The sequence below is a fragment of the Pholis gunnellus genome, assembly GCF_910591455.1.
Source record: "Pholis gunnellus genome assembly, chromosome: 3".
Lineage (NCBI taxonomy): Eukaryota > Metazoa > Chordata > Actinopteri > Perciformes > Pholidae > Pholis > Pholis gunnellus.
This window is the reverse complement of record NC_136529.1, coordinates 6,640,791-6,657,073: the sequence shown is the minus strand read 5'-3', so window position 1 is coordinate 6,657,073 and position 16,283 is coordinate 6,640,791. Positions and strand designations below refer to the sequence as shown.

General features: G+C 44.3%; 2 protein-coding genes across 5 annotated transcripts; both read right to left on the bottom strand.

Annotated features, from left to right (window-relative positions):
• Window positions 1-281: 281 nt before the first annotated feature.
• kif17 (kinesin family member 17) lies at window positions 282-6,316 on the bottom strand (the record flags this gene model as incomplete). Its single annotated transcript, XM_079156856.1, has 14 exons — window positions 282-767; window positions 1,066-1,189; window positions 1,291-1,352; window positions 1,486-1,744; window positions 2,010-2,238; window positions 2,492-2,586; window positions 2,774-2,877; window positions 3,052-3,247; window positions 3,350-3,444; window positions 3,623-4,075; window positions 4,862-5,051; window positions 5,358-5,459; window positions 5,693-5,839; window positions 6,086-6,316. 14 exons carry the CDS (start codon window positions 6,314-6,316, stop codon window positions 577-579), a joined length of 2,478 nt encoding a protein of 825 aa, XP_079012982.1. The 3' UTR covers window positions 282-576.
• An 846-nt stretch (window positions 6,317-7,162) lies between these two features.
• Window positions 7,163-12,631, bottom strand: sh2d5 (SH2 domain containing 5). Of its 4 annotated transcripts, none has more exons than XM_079156909.1 (10): window positions 12,332-12,631; window positions 11,504-11,569; window positions 11,332-11,412; window positions 11,155-11,229; window positions 10,912-11,058; window positions 9,953-10,153; window positions 9,673-9,853; window positions 9,128-9,233; window positions 8,869-9,028; window positions 7,163-8,123 (listed from the first exon to the last, which is right to left on the bottom strand). In XM_079156909.1, the coding sequence occupies exons 2-10, from the start codon at window positions 11,552-11,554 to the stop codon at window positions 7,923-7,925; spliced, it is 1,203 nt and encodes a 400-aa protein (XP_079013035.1). In that variant the 5' UTR covers window positions 11,555-11,569; window positions 12,332-12,631; the 3' UTR covers window positions 7,163-7,922. The 4 variants fall into 4 exon arrangements, with proteins under 4 accessions (XP_079013035.1, XP_079013036.1, XP_079013037.1 ...); XM_079156910.1 differs by having other exon boundaries at window positions 12,346-12,631; XM_079156911.1 differs by having other exon boundaries at window positions 12,359-12,631.
• Between the last annotated feature and the right edge of the window lie 3,652 nt (window positions 12,632-16,283).

Sequence of the window (16,283 nt, the reverse complement as noted above, 5' to 3'; positions counted from 1 at the left end):
CTGCTGCCTTGACAACAGCCCCCCCCCCCCCCCCCCCCCCCATGCCTATTGATGACAGTGGAGTCATCCATTTGCTGAGACACAGCAAACTGGTCTGACGTGTTGCTGACTGAGATCTTATTTGTTATTGCGGTTCACAACACAATCAATAAGCCATTAATGAAACTAGCCATGATGTGGATGAATTCATTCCTTTTATTTGATCTATTCAGCAGCAAGAATTTTAGACGTCAGATAAGGAACAGGTTGAAATGGTGGTTTACAAATCAGCAACGGCACAACACATTAGAAGTTAAATATTATAGGAGCTGCACTTTGAGTCTCACGGATCAGAAATCACAAGTTTTTAGGTACAGTGCAAAAAACTTCAAGAGTAGTATCATTCTGTAGGTAGTATTATGTCCAAAGCAAACATTCAAAATGTGATTGAAAGTGTCAAGAGAATGTGCCTAAACATTTTTGGTTAGCAGGAGTTATAAACATTACATATTTAATATATAGTGTATGTGAGCTTACACGGTGTTTACAATCGTTTGAGTCCAAAAAAAATGTTTAGGTGATGGGAACGGTCTTTTTTCAAATCCCCTCGTTATGGATGTGAGATTTGCTTTTTTTGCGCTTCACCTTACCGTTGGACACTGAGACACCCAGAGACTCCAGGCGGAAGGGGCGGGGCAGGACGGAGTCTGTGCTGACAGGCGGGTTCATGGAGGAACCGCTCGCAGTGAGGTGGGCCGTCCCGTTAACCAGGGGAGGAGAGTGCATGGCTGTGGGAGAAGAGCTCCGTCAGAAGGGAAAAACCAATGTGACTTGAATATTTATCATCCGTGTTGATCACACCTGGTTTTATTATTCATAACTATTGAAGACATGTCTATGCATGAGTGTATGTATGAGCTATGTTCTATGCGTGCATGTGGATTGTGTGTGATGCAGCGGCTTGGAGCCCAAGACAAATAAAGTATATCATATCTTATCTTATCTTAACCAGACGTCAATCTGCAACAAAGCTAATTAGATAAGCAAACGTTGACATGTAATTATCATTTGTCGTTTTTGTCTTACCGTGTCCCTTGGTAGCTTCGCGTCCCAGCAGTTGGCTCGATCTCTTTGACTTGAAGTAGCTGCTGGCGATGTTCTCACTGTCACTACGGTCCAGCATCTCCTTATACCTGTCCTCCTCCACCTGCTAAAAGCAAACAGGAGGTTAAGGCCCCATGACAGTGTTACAGTGTGTGTGTGTGTGTGTGTGTGTGAGATGACGCCTGGCCCATAAACAGAGAAACGCACCATGAATTGCTCTCCAGCGTCAGCAGTTGAACCTCTGCCAGCTGAAAGTTTCAGAGCCACAGCTGTGAGAGAGAACGAAAGCGGGATGATATTTAAAGGGGAGAGATTCTGTGAAACACATATTTACACTCACAAGCCACAGCATCACTCAAAACAGATGACTTTTGTCTACTTTCTGTTTGCCTTCCTTCACACCTGAAGGCAGTGTTGTTTTCTGCACCATAACGTCGGGCAGCCTCCAGGCGGCGCCGTCTTCATCCCAGACAGCTTCTTTTTTCAAGCGGTCCAGGTTGCTGTAGTTGCAGTCACGGCGCACCAGCGGCACCATACGCTCCAGCAGGCTGTGCAGTAACTGGCCCTCCCGCTCCAGCCGCCGGATCGTTGCCAGGTAGTCGTCCCTCTCCACCTCGAACTCTGCCTGCAGGTCACGGATCTCCAGTTTGGCTGCTCTCAGCTGTCACAACAGGTGGATGTGGTTTCACAGTTGAATGGCAGAGCACATCGTTTCAACACCAAAAGCTTAGAGACTCTGCAAAGTTGATTTGACATTATCGAGCATCATTTGGTGCTAACCGTGAAAGATTTTGGTGTTAAGTAAACACTACTGTGGGTGGAGTTTTGCACTGCAGACCCTGAAGCCAGTTGTTAAACATTGCTCCAAACCCACTGCATGTCCCAAAGAACCCGTTACGTTTGTCCTGCAGCCCGCTGGGACCCACCTTGCCCTGGACCTTGACCAGCATTTGGCTTTTGGCATGGACCTCTTCCTGGATGGAGTTGTAGACGTTCAACAGCACATTTTCACTGTCCTCGCTGTTCTCTGACAGAGCGCAGATAAGATGGACTTTTCTCTGGTCGGCGAGGTTCTTCCTCTGCCTCTGTCTCTGCTTCAGCTCTTTGTTCCTGGCCTGCTCTCCTCCAACCACCTCCTGTTCCAGCTGCTGCAGTCTGGGGAGAGACCTCAAACCTTGTTTTGGCATTTCTGTACTGCAATTTCTTGTTACATACTGGCCAACACAGGATATGGATATATCTGCAATATACTAATATGGGCTGATATAGGAAAGCAAACAATAACGTGCCGGGCTATTATGACTCCATGCACCTCATCTTGATGTAGACATGATGTAGAAAGACCTTTATCATAAAGTGTAAGAAGAGCTGATGGTTGGTTATGTGTATAAAATGTGTGCCCACATACCTTTCCAGGACGTGTTGCTGGTCCGGAAGCCCCGCAGTGATGTCAGGTGAGCATCCGTCTGGGCTTTTTTGGACACCGACTGCTGGTACAGCAGCCTGGCTCACCAACATGAGGAAATAATACCCTTTGAGTTTCTAATATTTCTAATAATCCGTAGTTCTATTTTCATTTTCAAGCAATCATTTCAAGATTGGTTTTTTTTTTTTCTGAAGTGGTGGATATCTCATTTGGGAACTATAATGTTGATTAGTTCAAATGATGGAAGGCGCTAGTGGACAGTACCTGGGTTAGGGAGGTTTCTCCAGTTGTACTGTGGCACATGGGATCAGTGTTGTGGAGGAACTCTTCCTCCGCATCCTCTGTCATACAGCCAGAGCTCACTGATGCTGAGAAGCAATACAGGGAGTGGACACAATTGCAAGAACTCTTGATGAACAATGCAGTCACGTACAACAACGTTTCTAATGTTCAGTTTTTGTTCAGACTTTGTCAGGAGCGTTGACTCACTCAAGCTTTTTGAGAGGCCGGCGAGCATTAAAACAAATTTAGAAACTAGTTACATGGTTCTTGAGGAGATGATTTTCTGTCATCATCCTTTGGGACAGAGCTCCCCCTGCTGGCTCGAGCCTTTTCCAGATTGGACAGCTTGGATTCACAGGAGGAACGCAGGGCGGCGATGTCCTCCTGCAGCTTTGCTTTGGACTCCTGCTCTGCATTGTACTCAGCCTGCAACTTGGCCAGCCTCACTTCGTACTCCTGTGGCGAGAGCAGAATACAGTCCCATAAATCACCTGGTTCTTACACAAAGCATGTGGAGATGTGACGTGATATATTGGTGTGGGAACGGCCTGCAGTTGCCTCTTTAATCTTCTCCTGATCTGCTTCTGTGTTGCTGGATTGTGGCCTTGAAGGAACAGCGGGGGATGCCTCAAACAACTGACCAGCCAGCAGAGCTGCGTGATAAAGAAAAGTTTGTTTTTCAGCCAGACAGGTAAATAAGAAAGAAACAGTCAACAAAGAGGCAAATGAAACATGTTTTACCATCTGCATTTAAATCTTATGGCAATTATCAAATACAAATACGTTGTTTCCCTTGTATTTAAAAGGCTAGTTACAGAATATATCACTCACACGTAAAGTCAGCGGTGCCCAGCTGGCCTGAGATGAGGGCCCGCAAATTCTTGATCTCCTCCTGATACTCTCTGAGCAGAGCATCCTTCGGGTCCTCATTGATACGAGGCCTGTTCTGGATGCTCTTGGCCCGGTTGGCATAGCGCAGCGTGCTCAGGCTTTCCTCATAGTTGTTGTCGGCGGGCGAGAGACAGGCGATCATCAAGGTGCGCGTGTTTCCTCCCAGAGAGTCCTGCAGCAGTCGGGTCAGCTTGGAGTCCCGGTAGGGGATGTATTTGGAGCGTCCGTCCACCAGAGCCGAGATGACGTTGCCCAGGGCCGAGAGGGAGAGGTTGATCTTGGTGGACTCGCGGAGTCGCTCGCCTGTAGCACCGGTCTTAGACTGACGCTCACTTCCTGCCAGGTCAACTAGGTTGAGTTTACCTGCTCGTAGACGATCCTGGCCGTCTGCATCTGAGAGTGTGGGGTGACAAAGAGAATGTTGATACAAAACGACTTTTAGCAGACATAGCTGCCCTCTCTATTTATATTAGTCATTAGTTCTCTGTGTAACATGCTTATTGTTAAATTTTCAGCCATAATTATCGGTTCTCAAAATGTGATTTCTTCTTTTTTTCATAATTATTTTTGTGGTTTACCGGTTTTAAAGTGTCATCTCTACGTGTACTATGAATTAAAAAGTCCTGACTCAACTATCAAAGTGGTTAGCCATGTTTTTTCTTATTCTTTGTATAACTGAGTAGCCTTTTTGCAAGACATTTAAATGATAAGGAAAATCCATCTATGTGGAGACGGAGCTGGCAACTTATCTACCAACAGAGGCAAATAAAGACAAATGCAATAAGGCCATGAAGCAAATTGTGTTTCTTTGTTCTCAAACATGTTGGCTTTCTGGCTAAAATGCAATACAGTTATTTAATGTTTTTGTCTTTCATTGGCCACCTTCTTTTGAAAGCAACATATTTATGATCTTTCTGAACAAGGCATTCAGGTCAAAATATGAATTCTGTGAAAAGTAGATGCAGAAAAAAAAAAGATGGCACAAGAAATAAACTCTTGGTAAACACACTAAGCACCACAGCTTGTTGACATCTTACTCTTTAATACTGAGCAGCTGGGAGGCTCACATGTTCCTACAAGCACATGTTTATGCAGATTAAAACCACCTCTGTCAAACATTGAACAGATTAAACAAACGTTTCAATGTTACAGCTATTGTGTGCGTGTGTGTGTGTTCACCTGTGTTGCAGATCTCCAAACGGATGGTGAAGATGGAGTGTGAGCGTGAGGAGTCCTTGTTCATCAGCGTGTAGCCCACTGCCCGGTTCCGCCCCCCTTGCTCTATGATTCTCTCGCACTCCCCCACGCTGTGCACAGTGTGCACGGAGAGGTCCCGCGCATACACCCCATGCTCTGGATGCTCTTTCAGCTGCGCAGTCATCAACCACACAAAATCAAAAAATTACCTTGCGCAAACACCTCGACCTTCAAAGAAATCATGTAGCCACGGTGAGTTGAAGTCACCATGGCAACTTGCACAGCATTGTCCACACAACATAAGCAGCACAGTGTTCGCTGTCAGAGAATAGTCTGAGAAACAAGTTTCATAATGACTGTACTTGCCAGAGAACAATAATCATGTTTATGATTGATGATTGTATGACATCAATTATGATGTCACACAGTGTTGCCGGTTGTTTTGTTGTTTAAAACAGCAGAGCTTCAAGAGACTTACCTCCAATCTCTGTTTGGTGTCACTACCCAAGAGGTCTCGGATTTCTTCATTGTAAATCTCCAGGTAGGAGGCCCTCACCAGGAATTTAGTATTTTCTGCACACTAGCTTGCACAAAACAAGGACATGCATCAAATTATTGTCTCCGAGCACGCAGAGCTTAGACAAGCCTGGACAGAGACTAGAACCGCAAGACTGAACCAAGCATGCACATCATCCCGACAGAAGAAGTATACGTGCACTGAAATTGGGGGAGACTTTTGCACCTTTTGCATTAAACTTCTGAATGCATAAATCGGATTATGTCGTTAATTTAACTAGGGTTTTCCCAACCTACCTGTATACTCTCAAAGATGTGCTCAAAGGCTCGTGGAATGACCCCCCTCTGGGCTGCAGGATGGGACACCCCCTGCATGGTGAAAGACTTCCCACTACCAGTTTGTCCATAGGCAAAGATTGTTCCATTGTATCCCTCAGTGACGCCCTGTTAAAAAAAAAAAGAATAACAAATGTGGCATTAATGCATGAAGGACCAGCAAAGAGTGACTGACAGCAGGCTGGTAAGTAAATAATGAGGTCTGCAGTCTTTAGCAATAAGAGATGCTGTTGTTGGACTGAGGGTGTCCAGTGACCAGCTTTGATCGCCTGGATCTCAACACTGCTGCTGCTGCTGCTGCGTGTTGGTACCGACAGCAAAACAAACAAATCAAAAGTGGCTCCAGGAGCTTACCTCGACCAAAGGATAGGCAATCTCGTTGTACATCTGCTCGGTGGTTTGATCAATGAAGTAGGTGCCATCAAAGGTGAACTGTTTGGGCGGCTCGTCCGCCGCCCCGGGCTTCTCTATGAAGCACTGGCAGCGGTGCAGGTCTATTGACAGCACCGTCTCCGAGCCCAGAGCCCTCTCCCTGTCATTCAGGGGCCTGCACCTGACCACCACCTTCACCGACTCTGACCCCATGTCAACATCCACTTCACAGCAGTCGGCTTGTGCAGGACATGGCGGATGAAATCAAGGTTGACGTGTTTAATTCCGCTTCATAAATACACGAGCCGAGTTGCAAACAGGATCCTCATTAGCTAATAATCAGATGACACACGCTGCCGGCTGACTGTTGATAACCGTTCACATACCGGTTAACGTCCGCTGAGAACAGCTCCACTCCACCAGGAGACTTCAAACACGATGAATGAAAATCCTCGAAGTTAATTTAGAAACAGTTGAGTTGAGCCGTAAACTCTCCCAGACACGGTGGACACATTGTTCTGGTCAGGTAACGTCCCGACGGCGTTGTGAAGTTGCTTAGTAACTATAAACAACCGTCGAGGGACACAGTCCGGCGGCCATTTTGGTGAGGAGGGAGTGAGGTCACTGAGTACATATATTTTGTACCGTAACCTATTACTACACAGTCATATTTTGAATATAGTCGTGTATAAAAAGGAGAAATAGTCCCTTCATGAATATGTGGTGTCTCAGTTTACCTCTCCACCTAGCTTAGCTAACTTGACCTTCCATCCTTCTAACTAAATGACAGCTAGTTCAACTTTTGGAGGTGGAGCGTCGCCATTTATTCAGTCTAAGCCAAGTGTTAAACTACAACTGTGTGCATATCAGTGCAAAAATCTCCTTTTACACAATTCACACATGAAGCAATCCCATGTGGAGATCTGCCCTTGGATTAACTGTGTACAGCATAAATAATTTGCAGAGGCAAGTAGCATCCTTCTCAATATCAAACCTGCAGGTGAGGTTGTGCTATGCAGTCATAAATAATGGAAAACAACAGTTTTGCTCCATTTGGGTTGAAAACAGAGAACATCTGTTGTTTAATCTCAAACAGGGCTGAACAATATGAAAACTGTTTGTTGGCCCAATGTGGAAAAGATGGTGCAAAAAAAAAAAACTTGAATTAGTTATAATGAAGAAAATAATCTCACATCCTTATGATCAAGACCTAATTTCATACGACAGCGTGCAGTTTAATATACCCTGCGCACTGATATTAACAAACATTACCAGTTAAAACCAGTAAACTGTGACTTCATACAAACTTTAAACACAGATAATTTAAACACGTCCCTTCTCAAGAGGCCAGATTAAAAGTCAAGCGAATAATAAAATTTGATTAAATATATTTGTGAAACATCTAAACAATGCAAGAAAAAAAAAAAAAAAGTATGGCTTTGCCATCACATGCAACAATCCGTGGGATCAATTTCACTCAAGGGTTTCTAATAGTTACATTTTATGTCTTAAAAAAAACACAAACTCCTCTGATGCCTTACAGGCACAAATAAAAATACTTAAAAAAAAAAAAAGAGGATATTGAAATACATAAAAAAGCAACAAGCACAACATATTACGCCTTTACAGAGGAGTACCCTTTGAGGAAATGACTTGTTCACTGTACAGTGCCAACAAAAGGTGCAGTTATGCAGTTAATGAAGCCTCCCAAAAACACCACGTGAGTTTAAAAAGGTAAGAGATTATATATGTGCAAAATAAAAGGAGTCACTCAGTCTGAGGTTGGCAATCCACAAATTCCAGTGTCCAGGGGTTAAAACTAGTGCTTTCCGCGGGTACTTTTAATCTCGGCTTTGTTCAGGCTCTTGCGTGGCTTTACAGCCGGCTGTTGGCTGGCGTGTTCCTCCCACTCGTAACAGTGGTTTACCCGGGCACAGCTCAGCAGACACGCCAGCTCACCCCGAGTCCCCGTGTAGTGTTCGATCAGCTCGGCTAAGGAACTGAATTCAGTTTGGTATGTCTGCCACAAAGAAACGGAGGAAAGAAATACTGTAAAATCAAAAAGGTCGCAACCGGGGTTACACAGGACTATCGGTTTGCCAAGACAACTTTAATCAAATGCCAACAATGACTTCATTATTCTTTGGTTTCCGTGGAGTGGGAGAGTTTGTGGGATTTTGCACTCTAAATAAATCCAAATACTTCTCCTCTTCAACACCCTCACACCTAATACACTGTAGATCTCTCCGTTTTTAAATATATCACTGAATTGCAGAGAGATATGTATCCACAAGGAAACCTAGATTCTTTCAAATTGCATCTAATGTTTATGATGTTCCACTTGAGATAAGCTTGATACATTCTCATTGAAGCAGGCCGATATTTAATACACTGGCTGTAGCTGTGTGGAATGATACCATTTCAAACTTTCAATCCATCCAAGAGGAAATGTACAGCTGATTGTTTAATCAATCAGCTGTATCCCTCACTGTGTAGAAGTGACTGGGATCATTCTTCTATGTGTCAGGCGAGATTAGGCCCGACTTAAACATTGCTTTCCTAACTTTGTAAAACAAAAGTAACAAATAAATACATAGATATAAATTTACTGCCGTTATTCATTAAAATGATGGTATCCGATACCAGTTTGCCTCATTGTCAGCGGTACCCGAACCAGCTATTTGAGTCAGTATCGGACCAATATCTGTATCAGTGAGTCTCTGCCAATAATTATGTAGAACATTCAATCTTGACAAAACAATTACCTCCAGCTGGAAATTCCCTGTGCGGGTGTTTTCGATGAGGTGGGTGATCAGGCCAGAGGGGAAGCGTATGATGAGAGAGCCACTTTTAGGTTTTTTAGGATGAGGGCACAGGAGGTACGATCCCAGAACATCGTCTGCAAGCAGGGAACAGCTGCTGTCACTGAAACACACCACAAGATCACGCAGTTAGAAAACCCATGACAAACCCAAGAAAAAAAAAGGAAGGGCCAGGGGCGTTAAATGCACGAGTGACGCTCACGTTGCGATACCAGCCCAACACCACACTTCCTGAGCCAGCGCTTCCTCGGTTTCGGCCAAGCTTGGCGTGCGGGATCTCCTCACTGGCGCTCCATCTTTGCCCTCTCCTGATTCACACAGAAGAGAAATCATTGTGAAGTTTGAGGCGTTTTTCATGCCACGTCGAGGTCCAAAGAGTGGAGACATTCCAACAGTCGTGTTTGAGTGGGGAAGCATCCAATGTGATCCCAACTCAGTGAAAGAAATGTTCTTTCTTTCAATGTAACAGGACTGAGATGAAAAGGAGCAAATGGTGATTAAAGAACCGTTAAAACAATGCTTGTGTTTCAAGCCATTACAGCTTAAAGTCAAATAAAGAAAATCTATAAAATGACCCATGTGAGACCAGACCATTATCCATCACCTTATTGAGTCTAAATCCCCAAAAGTACCTTCTGGCACCACGACAGACAGTGAGTGGCTCCCCATCACCGGAACACTGAGGGGCGTTGCTTTACCTAATCAACTCTTTCACTCTTGAAAGCGCTCTGTGAACACTTGGCCCACCTTGTGACGCACTCAGTCGCTCCTGAACGCTGCGCTGTTTGAGCGGCGTGAAAGTGAAGGAGCGGTAAGCCCCGGAGCGCAGCGCTTTAGTGCGGATGGCTTTCTTTCGCACCAGCGAGGGGGAGGAGGTGGGGAAGACTTCATCTGGGCTGCTGTGCAGGTCATTGGAGAACTTTCGATTCTACGGTCGGGGGGAAAGAAAATGTAGGGGAAGCACTGGGGTTAAGGTGAAAAATACCATGGTGTAGCCTACGAGTGAGTACAGGAAGTACATTCAAACCTTAGTCCCCGGCAGCAAGCCCCGGAAAGGGGCTCTTCTGAAGGAGACCAGGGCGCTGACGCTGAGAGGGAAGCCGTGGTTGAGCAGGGAGGGGTTACGACGAGGCAGTGAGCCGACGGAGTCTTCCTGGGCCTCCTCTGGGTGCTTCTCCAGGTAACACAGCTGGAAACAGCGGCACAGCAGCAGGTTCAGGAACTGCGCCTACAGGAGGGGACGTGGAAACCGTTACAACCAAGTGATCCCTTGCAAATTCAAACAGCAGACACCCAACAGAAATGTCTATTATATATAAATATAATATCTCAGTGCAAAGCAACATCACGACAGTAAATACTTTTCTTTCTAGTTCAGAGGAAGTCTCACCACAAACTCCGATGGGCAGACTCAGAACGACTGAAACCCTGATGTGGGTTTCAACCAGAAGACGTGTTATTTACACCCAAACAGCCAGGCTGGTTTTAAAGAAGCAGTGTGAAGGATTTAGTGGCAGTGGTGAGGTCGCAGATTGCAACCAACTGAGAAAAAAAAAAACACGCTCACCCCTCCGTGTCGGAGAGCTACGGTGGTCTTTGTGCAAGTTAAAAAAGGTCTCTCTCTAGAATCAGGGGCTTCTGTAGAAAAATGGCAACACTCTGTGAAGAGGACCCTCTCCCTGCGTATATATGAAGGGCTCATTCTAAGCCAACGATCTTAGTTTCAGTGCTGTCACAAGGAAAACCTTGGTGAAACAGTCAGCCCCTTCTAATATACCAACCCGCATGTCTCGCTAAAATACAAGACATAGTCTCCCTTTGGTGCATCACAAATATACTTTTTTTAATGGGACCATAATGTCCCAAATATTTCATAGTCATGTTCCAGATTTGCAAAAAGAAAAAAAAAAATCCAGACACGTTGGAGCTGTAACTTTCTGTCTAAAATACTACAGCAGACCCAACATGATATTGGTCACGTCTCACCGCTCTGGAATGCCTGGCTTGAAAGACGTGGCAGTACAGCTGGGCATCAGCGCTGCCCGGGTTGTGGGAGACGAAGGCGAACTGGGCGTCGAAGGGCCGGGCGGTGGACAGAGAGACTCTACGCAAAGCGTGAGCCATCAGGAGAGTCTGCAGACAAGACCACGAACACACATTGTCATCTTTGATGGCTCCAGGTTCAATCACACAAGACGCGCATGAACGTTTGAATGTTCCCATACGTACCGTTTCATCCTCGTCATACATTTTCACACCTTTGATGGAGAATTTCAGCGATACAGGCCTCCGTCTTTTGCAACTCTGATTGAAGACAACCAACATATTCGATGTCTTACTCTACATGTAACAGTTACAAGCAGTTACTTTATTTGGGACACTGATGAGTCAAGGATCAGGACTCACTTTGAGGAACTTCAGCTGAGTGTGCAGTTGCTCTATCTGATCATCCAAGCAGCGGTCGTCCACAGGAAATGAGCCCACGTACTTCAAAGCAAAGAGGCAAGTTTAGTCAAAGCACAAACACACGTGGGGGGAAAGACCCAAATGTAGAAGATGAAACCACATGTGGAGTTACCTCTGCTGATCTAGTCACTGTACCATCTTCTCTGACCGGTGCCTCGCCCATGCTGCCTGTCTCTCTCTGTGAAACCAGACAGCAAGAACATCCCATACTTAAGAACAAGGACACCAAGATTAACAATAACACGTATTTAAAACGCTTTCAAAACATGCACACGTGTAGGAAACTATAAAGTCAAACAATCATTATTGTATTGCTACAGGAGGTTTGGAGAGAAAAAAACGATAGATAGATAGATAGATAGATTAGAACATTTAAAAAAAAGGGTAAAGCAGACATTCCCACCTCAAACAGGGAGTGAAACTGCATATAAACTTTATTCCGTAAATTAACTTGAAAGGCTACATCCATCTTGTAATATGAAGAGGAATGTGATTTAGGAGCGTTACCTGTGATTTTGGTTCGTTAGAACAGCGTCACTGTACCGTTTTGTTTTGCAGCTCATTACCTCGTTTTTATCAGCTCCATAAATTCGTCAACGTCACTGATAGCACACGCGGAAAAGTTATGAGTTCCGTTTTACTAAACGGGTCTCTGTTTTCCAACAAGTGAGACGAAATCCAAAAATAAGAAACTTCTCCGGACCAAAACCTTTGCACCGTTTCCGCCCCTTGTGTGTGTGTGTGTGTGTGTGTGTGTGTGTGTGTGTGTGTGTGTGTGTGTGTGTGTGTGTGTGTGTGTGTGTGTGTGCGTGTGTGTGTGTGTGTGTGTGTGTGTGTGTGTGTGCGTGTGTGTGTGTGTGCGTGTAGGTCGACAGCGCACCGGAACGTCTCGATTTAGGAGCTCAGGTTGTAACGACGCTTTGGAATCGCAGGAACTCACTTTTCACTTCTCACTTTTTCAACTCACGAAGTCGGAGAGCCTTTCACTACCAAACAGCCAGCTCCTCCTGCCCAGTCTGCGTCCTCTTCACACGGAGCCGCTGACGCCGACGTCCTCCCTCAGCCTTTACCTGCTGCCGCTCCGTGGTGGTCCAGGTGTGCTGCTGGTGCCCGAGGCGGGGCTCGAGGGGAAGAAACCGGGGGAGGAGGAGGAGGGGGTTAAGAACACTTCGATCCCTAAGATATGAAAGTAAGCGGAAGATAACGCGTTGACTCACTCCTCCCTCTCCCTGGGGTTGTCTCTATATCCAACTTTGTTTGTTCCAGCCCCAGACATTCCTTCTTCTTTTCTTTCTTTTTTTAAGCTCCACAAATTCCTGCTGATTGCACAATTCACCCCGGTGACGTCACACACCAAGTGGTGGTGGGAAAGTCAATTCAACCAATCAGCCAAACAGTTTCATTCATAAACAGAACTTTCACGGATCACTCCGTAAGTTTTTACTTTTTCTCTTCAAATGTAACTCTCATGAACAAGAATAAAAAAATCCATTTGAAAATGAAGAAATCTCTTTCGCTAATACCTCTGGGTGAGTTTGTTCATGTATATATATAGTACTCATGCTTTTATGATTCAATCGTGCTTTAATCTCATTTATTGTTTGTAAATATGTTTGTATTATCCTACATGTGTTATGAATGTGCTGCTAATATTTACCTGGATTCTTTGTATATTACATGTTGTCATTTTTGTCAATTCAATTCAATAGGCTCTATTGGCATGACATGTGCTGCCAAAGCACGATTATGAAATATAATGAATAAAATAATAATTCACAGCGGTAAGAAAAATACAGCAAATAACGATGTTTTATAATAAAATAGATAATGAAATAGGTTCAATATAATTATATATATCTTCAAAATTCACAGTCCAAAAATAACTTTCCCAAATCCCAAAAGTGCTCAAATTTAAATGTGTGATGTGATAAATTATAAAGTGTGGAACTGCTCCATAGACAGTACATTTGCTGTTTCAGAACTGGGGACACGACAATAGAATAAAGCTCATCTGGCCATTAAAAAGTAAATAAAATCAGTCTCACATTCACTGTCTACATTGCAGCTGTGATGGCAAATTTCCACTGTGACTTATCTGATTTACTGTCTGACCACTCAGTGTTTGGGCCCTTTTTGTCTAATAAATGTGGTAGATTTTATGCTTGTTTTTTCATAAATTAAGTGTCTCATAAGAGGATCTAATAGACCTACAAAGACGAAAACCTGCCAGAGGAATTTTTCTCTCAATCTGGCAACCCCACAGTTGTTCTTATTAATGGCTTATGAGGAATTAAAGGTTAAAGGCATTCTTAGTATGATTAATGACACCCCTAGTGGTGAATATTAAATGTCACAATATATTAAATGTCACAATATATTTAGCCTACTTATGGAATGTATTATATGTTTACACTATGTTTACTTATAGAGGATATTATATGTTAGTTATATTTACTTATTGAATGTATTAAACTAAAAATATAGTCACTGTATGTATTAAAGACTCACTGACTTTCATTTGTCACATTTTTCTTTTTAATTAACATAAGAGGTTGTATCACCATTCAAAGGCACTTCATTACTTCCAACAGGTTAAGTGAAGGTCTTCAGTTCAGCTGTCGGTCTGTATAATTTTTTATTTAACAGGAAATATCATTGAGATGTCTTTTAAAATAAGGGAGTAATATGTTCAGTGTGCTCCTCGATCACTGCGGGAAATATCTCAATAACTATTTGATGGATTGCCATGAAATTTGGTTCAGATATCCATGAATCCTTATGACCTTTCCTCTAGCGCCACCTTCTGGTCATTTTATTTATTTGTCCAACACTTTGTTTTATGACCAAATTCTAAATCACACAGCACCTAATCTTCCTTAAACACATGGGGAAACCCTGCCATTGGTCTGTTTCACATAACGCCTTTAGGATGGGCGCAGTACCACAATTCATCCAGTGGGATTACTAAAGTGGCGCAATCCCCAAAATAAGACAAAACTGCCAATTTACCTGTTGCCAGACCGTGTGACCTGTGGTGCTGCAGCAACTTGTGTCATGGAAAACAAATTACCGCCCTAACAAAGTGCATTGGTTAAATAGGGTTAAATTAAATAAAAATACAGGTGGATGGACCATAATAAAACCAACAATAACAACTTAAAGTTAAAAGGAATTTTCTTCACAATTTAATACAGTTCAACATAACTTGTGTCATGTTTCTGTATTGTAATTAAGACCCAGACGAACAACGACTTGATTCACTGCAACAGGCTTTTATTCCGAGGCTCGTAAACACGCTGTTCATGCCGTCTTGCTGACTGCTTGTATAAATGTATCGCGTACCACCCACAAGGTGACGTGGTTCTACCGTGAACATCACATTGCCCTTTTTTTATTTCTAAAGAAATACCAACATAAAACTAGGCTTGCTCTTACCTCTTACTCAAACTTCAACAACTCTATTTGCTGTACTGAACATTGTACTCATCTAGAGGTATGGCAGCTCTGTATTAACGGTATTCCTTAAAACATAGATTTTACCCTCTATGCTAAACATTTCGAAAGGAAAATCATTTCACTTTTCAAACTTGGCTAAATCAGTGCCTTTTAAGTTCACAACAGTTCAAATTAGCGTCCATGTCTCTGAGCACATTTATTGTATGTAGCTAAGAAATTGTCCACATGTTTAACAGTCCATAAGCGACCTATATATTATAGTCCTGTAGGTCGGCGGGAGGACGTCTGTTGTGCCTTGAGGGGTATCTCGGTGTTGTTGAGGTATTAGAGGCATCACTGTAATCACAATCACCATCATCAGGATCTGGTGAGATGTCCACCACTTCTGGAGTGATCTTGAAGAATGAAGAATTCCTGACAATGAAGTAGGCCATTTCCATTTCTTTGACTCTGATCACCGTGTGTGGCTTACTGTTATACGGTGTGGTGAGCTTGTTGTGCTTGGGCTGACGATGAAGCACAGCGTCACCTGGAGTGAGAGTGTGTGGTGTAGCCAGAGATGGGCAAAAATACATCAAAATGTATTTTCATACAAAATACAAAATACCCCCAAATAAATGTATTACAACAAAATACTGGTGCCAGAAAATGTAACAAAATAGGCCTACATGTATTTTGTATTTAAAATATAGGAAATACTTTTTTCTGGATTTTCTGTTTTCTCACAATTTGGTATAGCAGAGCATTCAGGTTTGGGCTATAATGTACACAAAGCTCTGGTGAACCCCACAAAAAGGAAGAACAGTCACGGAATGTCAGTGTAACTAACTATTTAAAAAAAAAACAGAGTCTCTGTTGCTATCGGGTGCATGACAACGGACGCACATACGTCAGTAAATGTCATGGAAACGAAGCCACCAAGGCACTATAAAAGGTCAACAGCGGACCTCAGATTGTCACTTTGCATCTGAACTTGGAGACTCGGGGAGCGGAGCCTTGAGCCTTGACGGCGGAGCCGAGCCTTGACGGCGGAGCGGAGCAGAGCGGAGCCTTGACGGCGGAGCGGATCGCCTGGAGCCTTGACGGCGGAGCGGATCGCCTGGAGCCTTGACGGCGGAGCCTTGAGCCTTGACGGCGGAGCGGAGCAGAGCGGAGCAGAGCGGAGCCTTGACGGCGGAGCGGATCGCCTGGAGCCTTGACGGCGGAGCCTTGACCCTTGACGGCGGAGCGGATCGGAGCGGAGCAGAGCGGAGCCTTGACGGCGGAGCGGATCGCCTGGAGCCTTGACGGCGGAGCCTTGACCCTTGACGGCGGAGCGGATCGGAGCGGAGCAGAGCGGAGCCTTGACGGCGGAGCGGATCGCCTGGAGCCTTGACGGCGGAGCCTTGACCCTTGACGGCGGAGCGGATCGGAGCGGAGCAGAGCGGAGCCTTGAC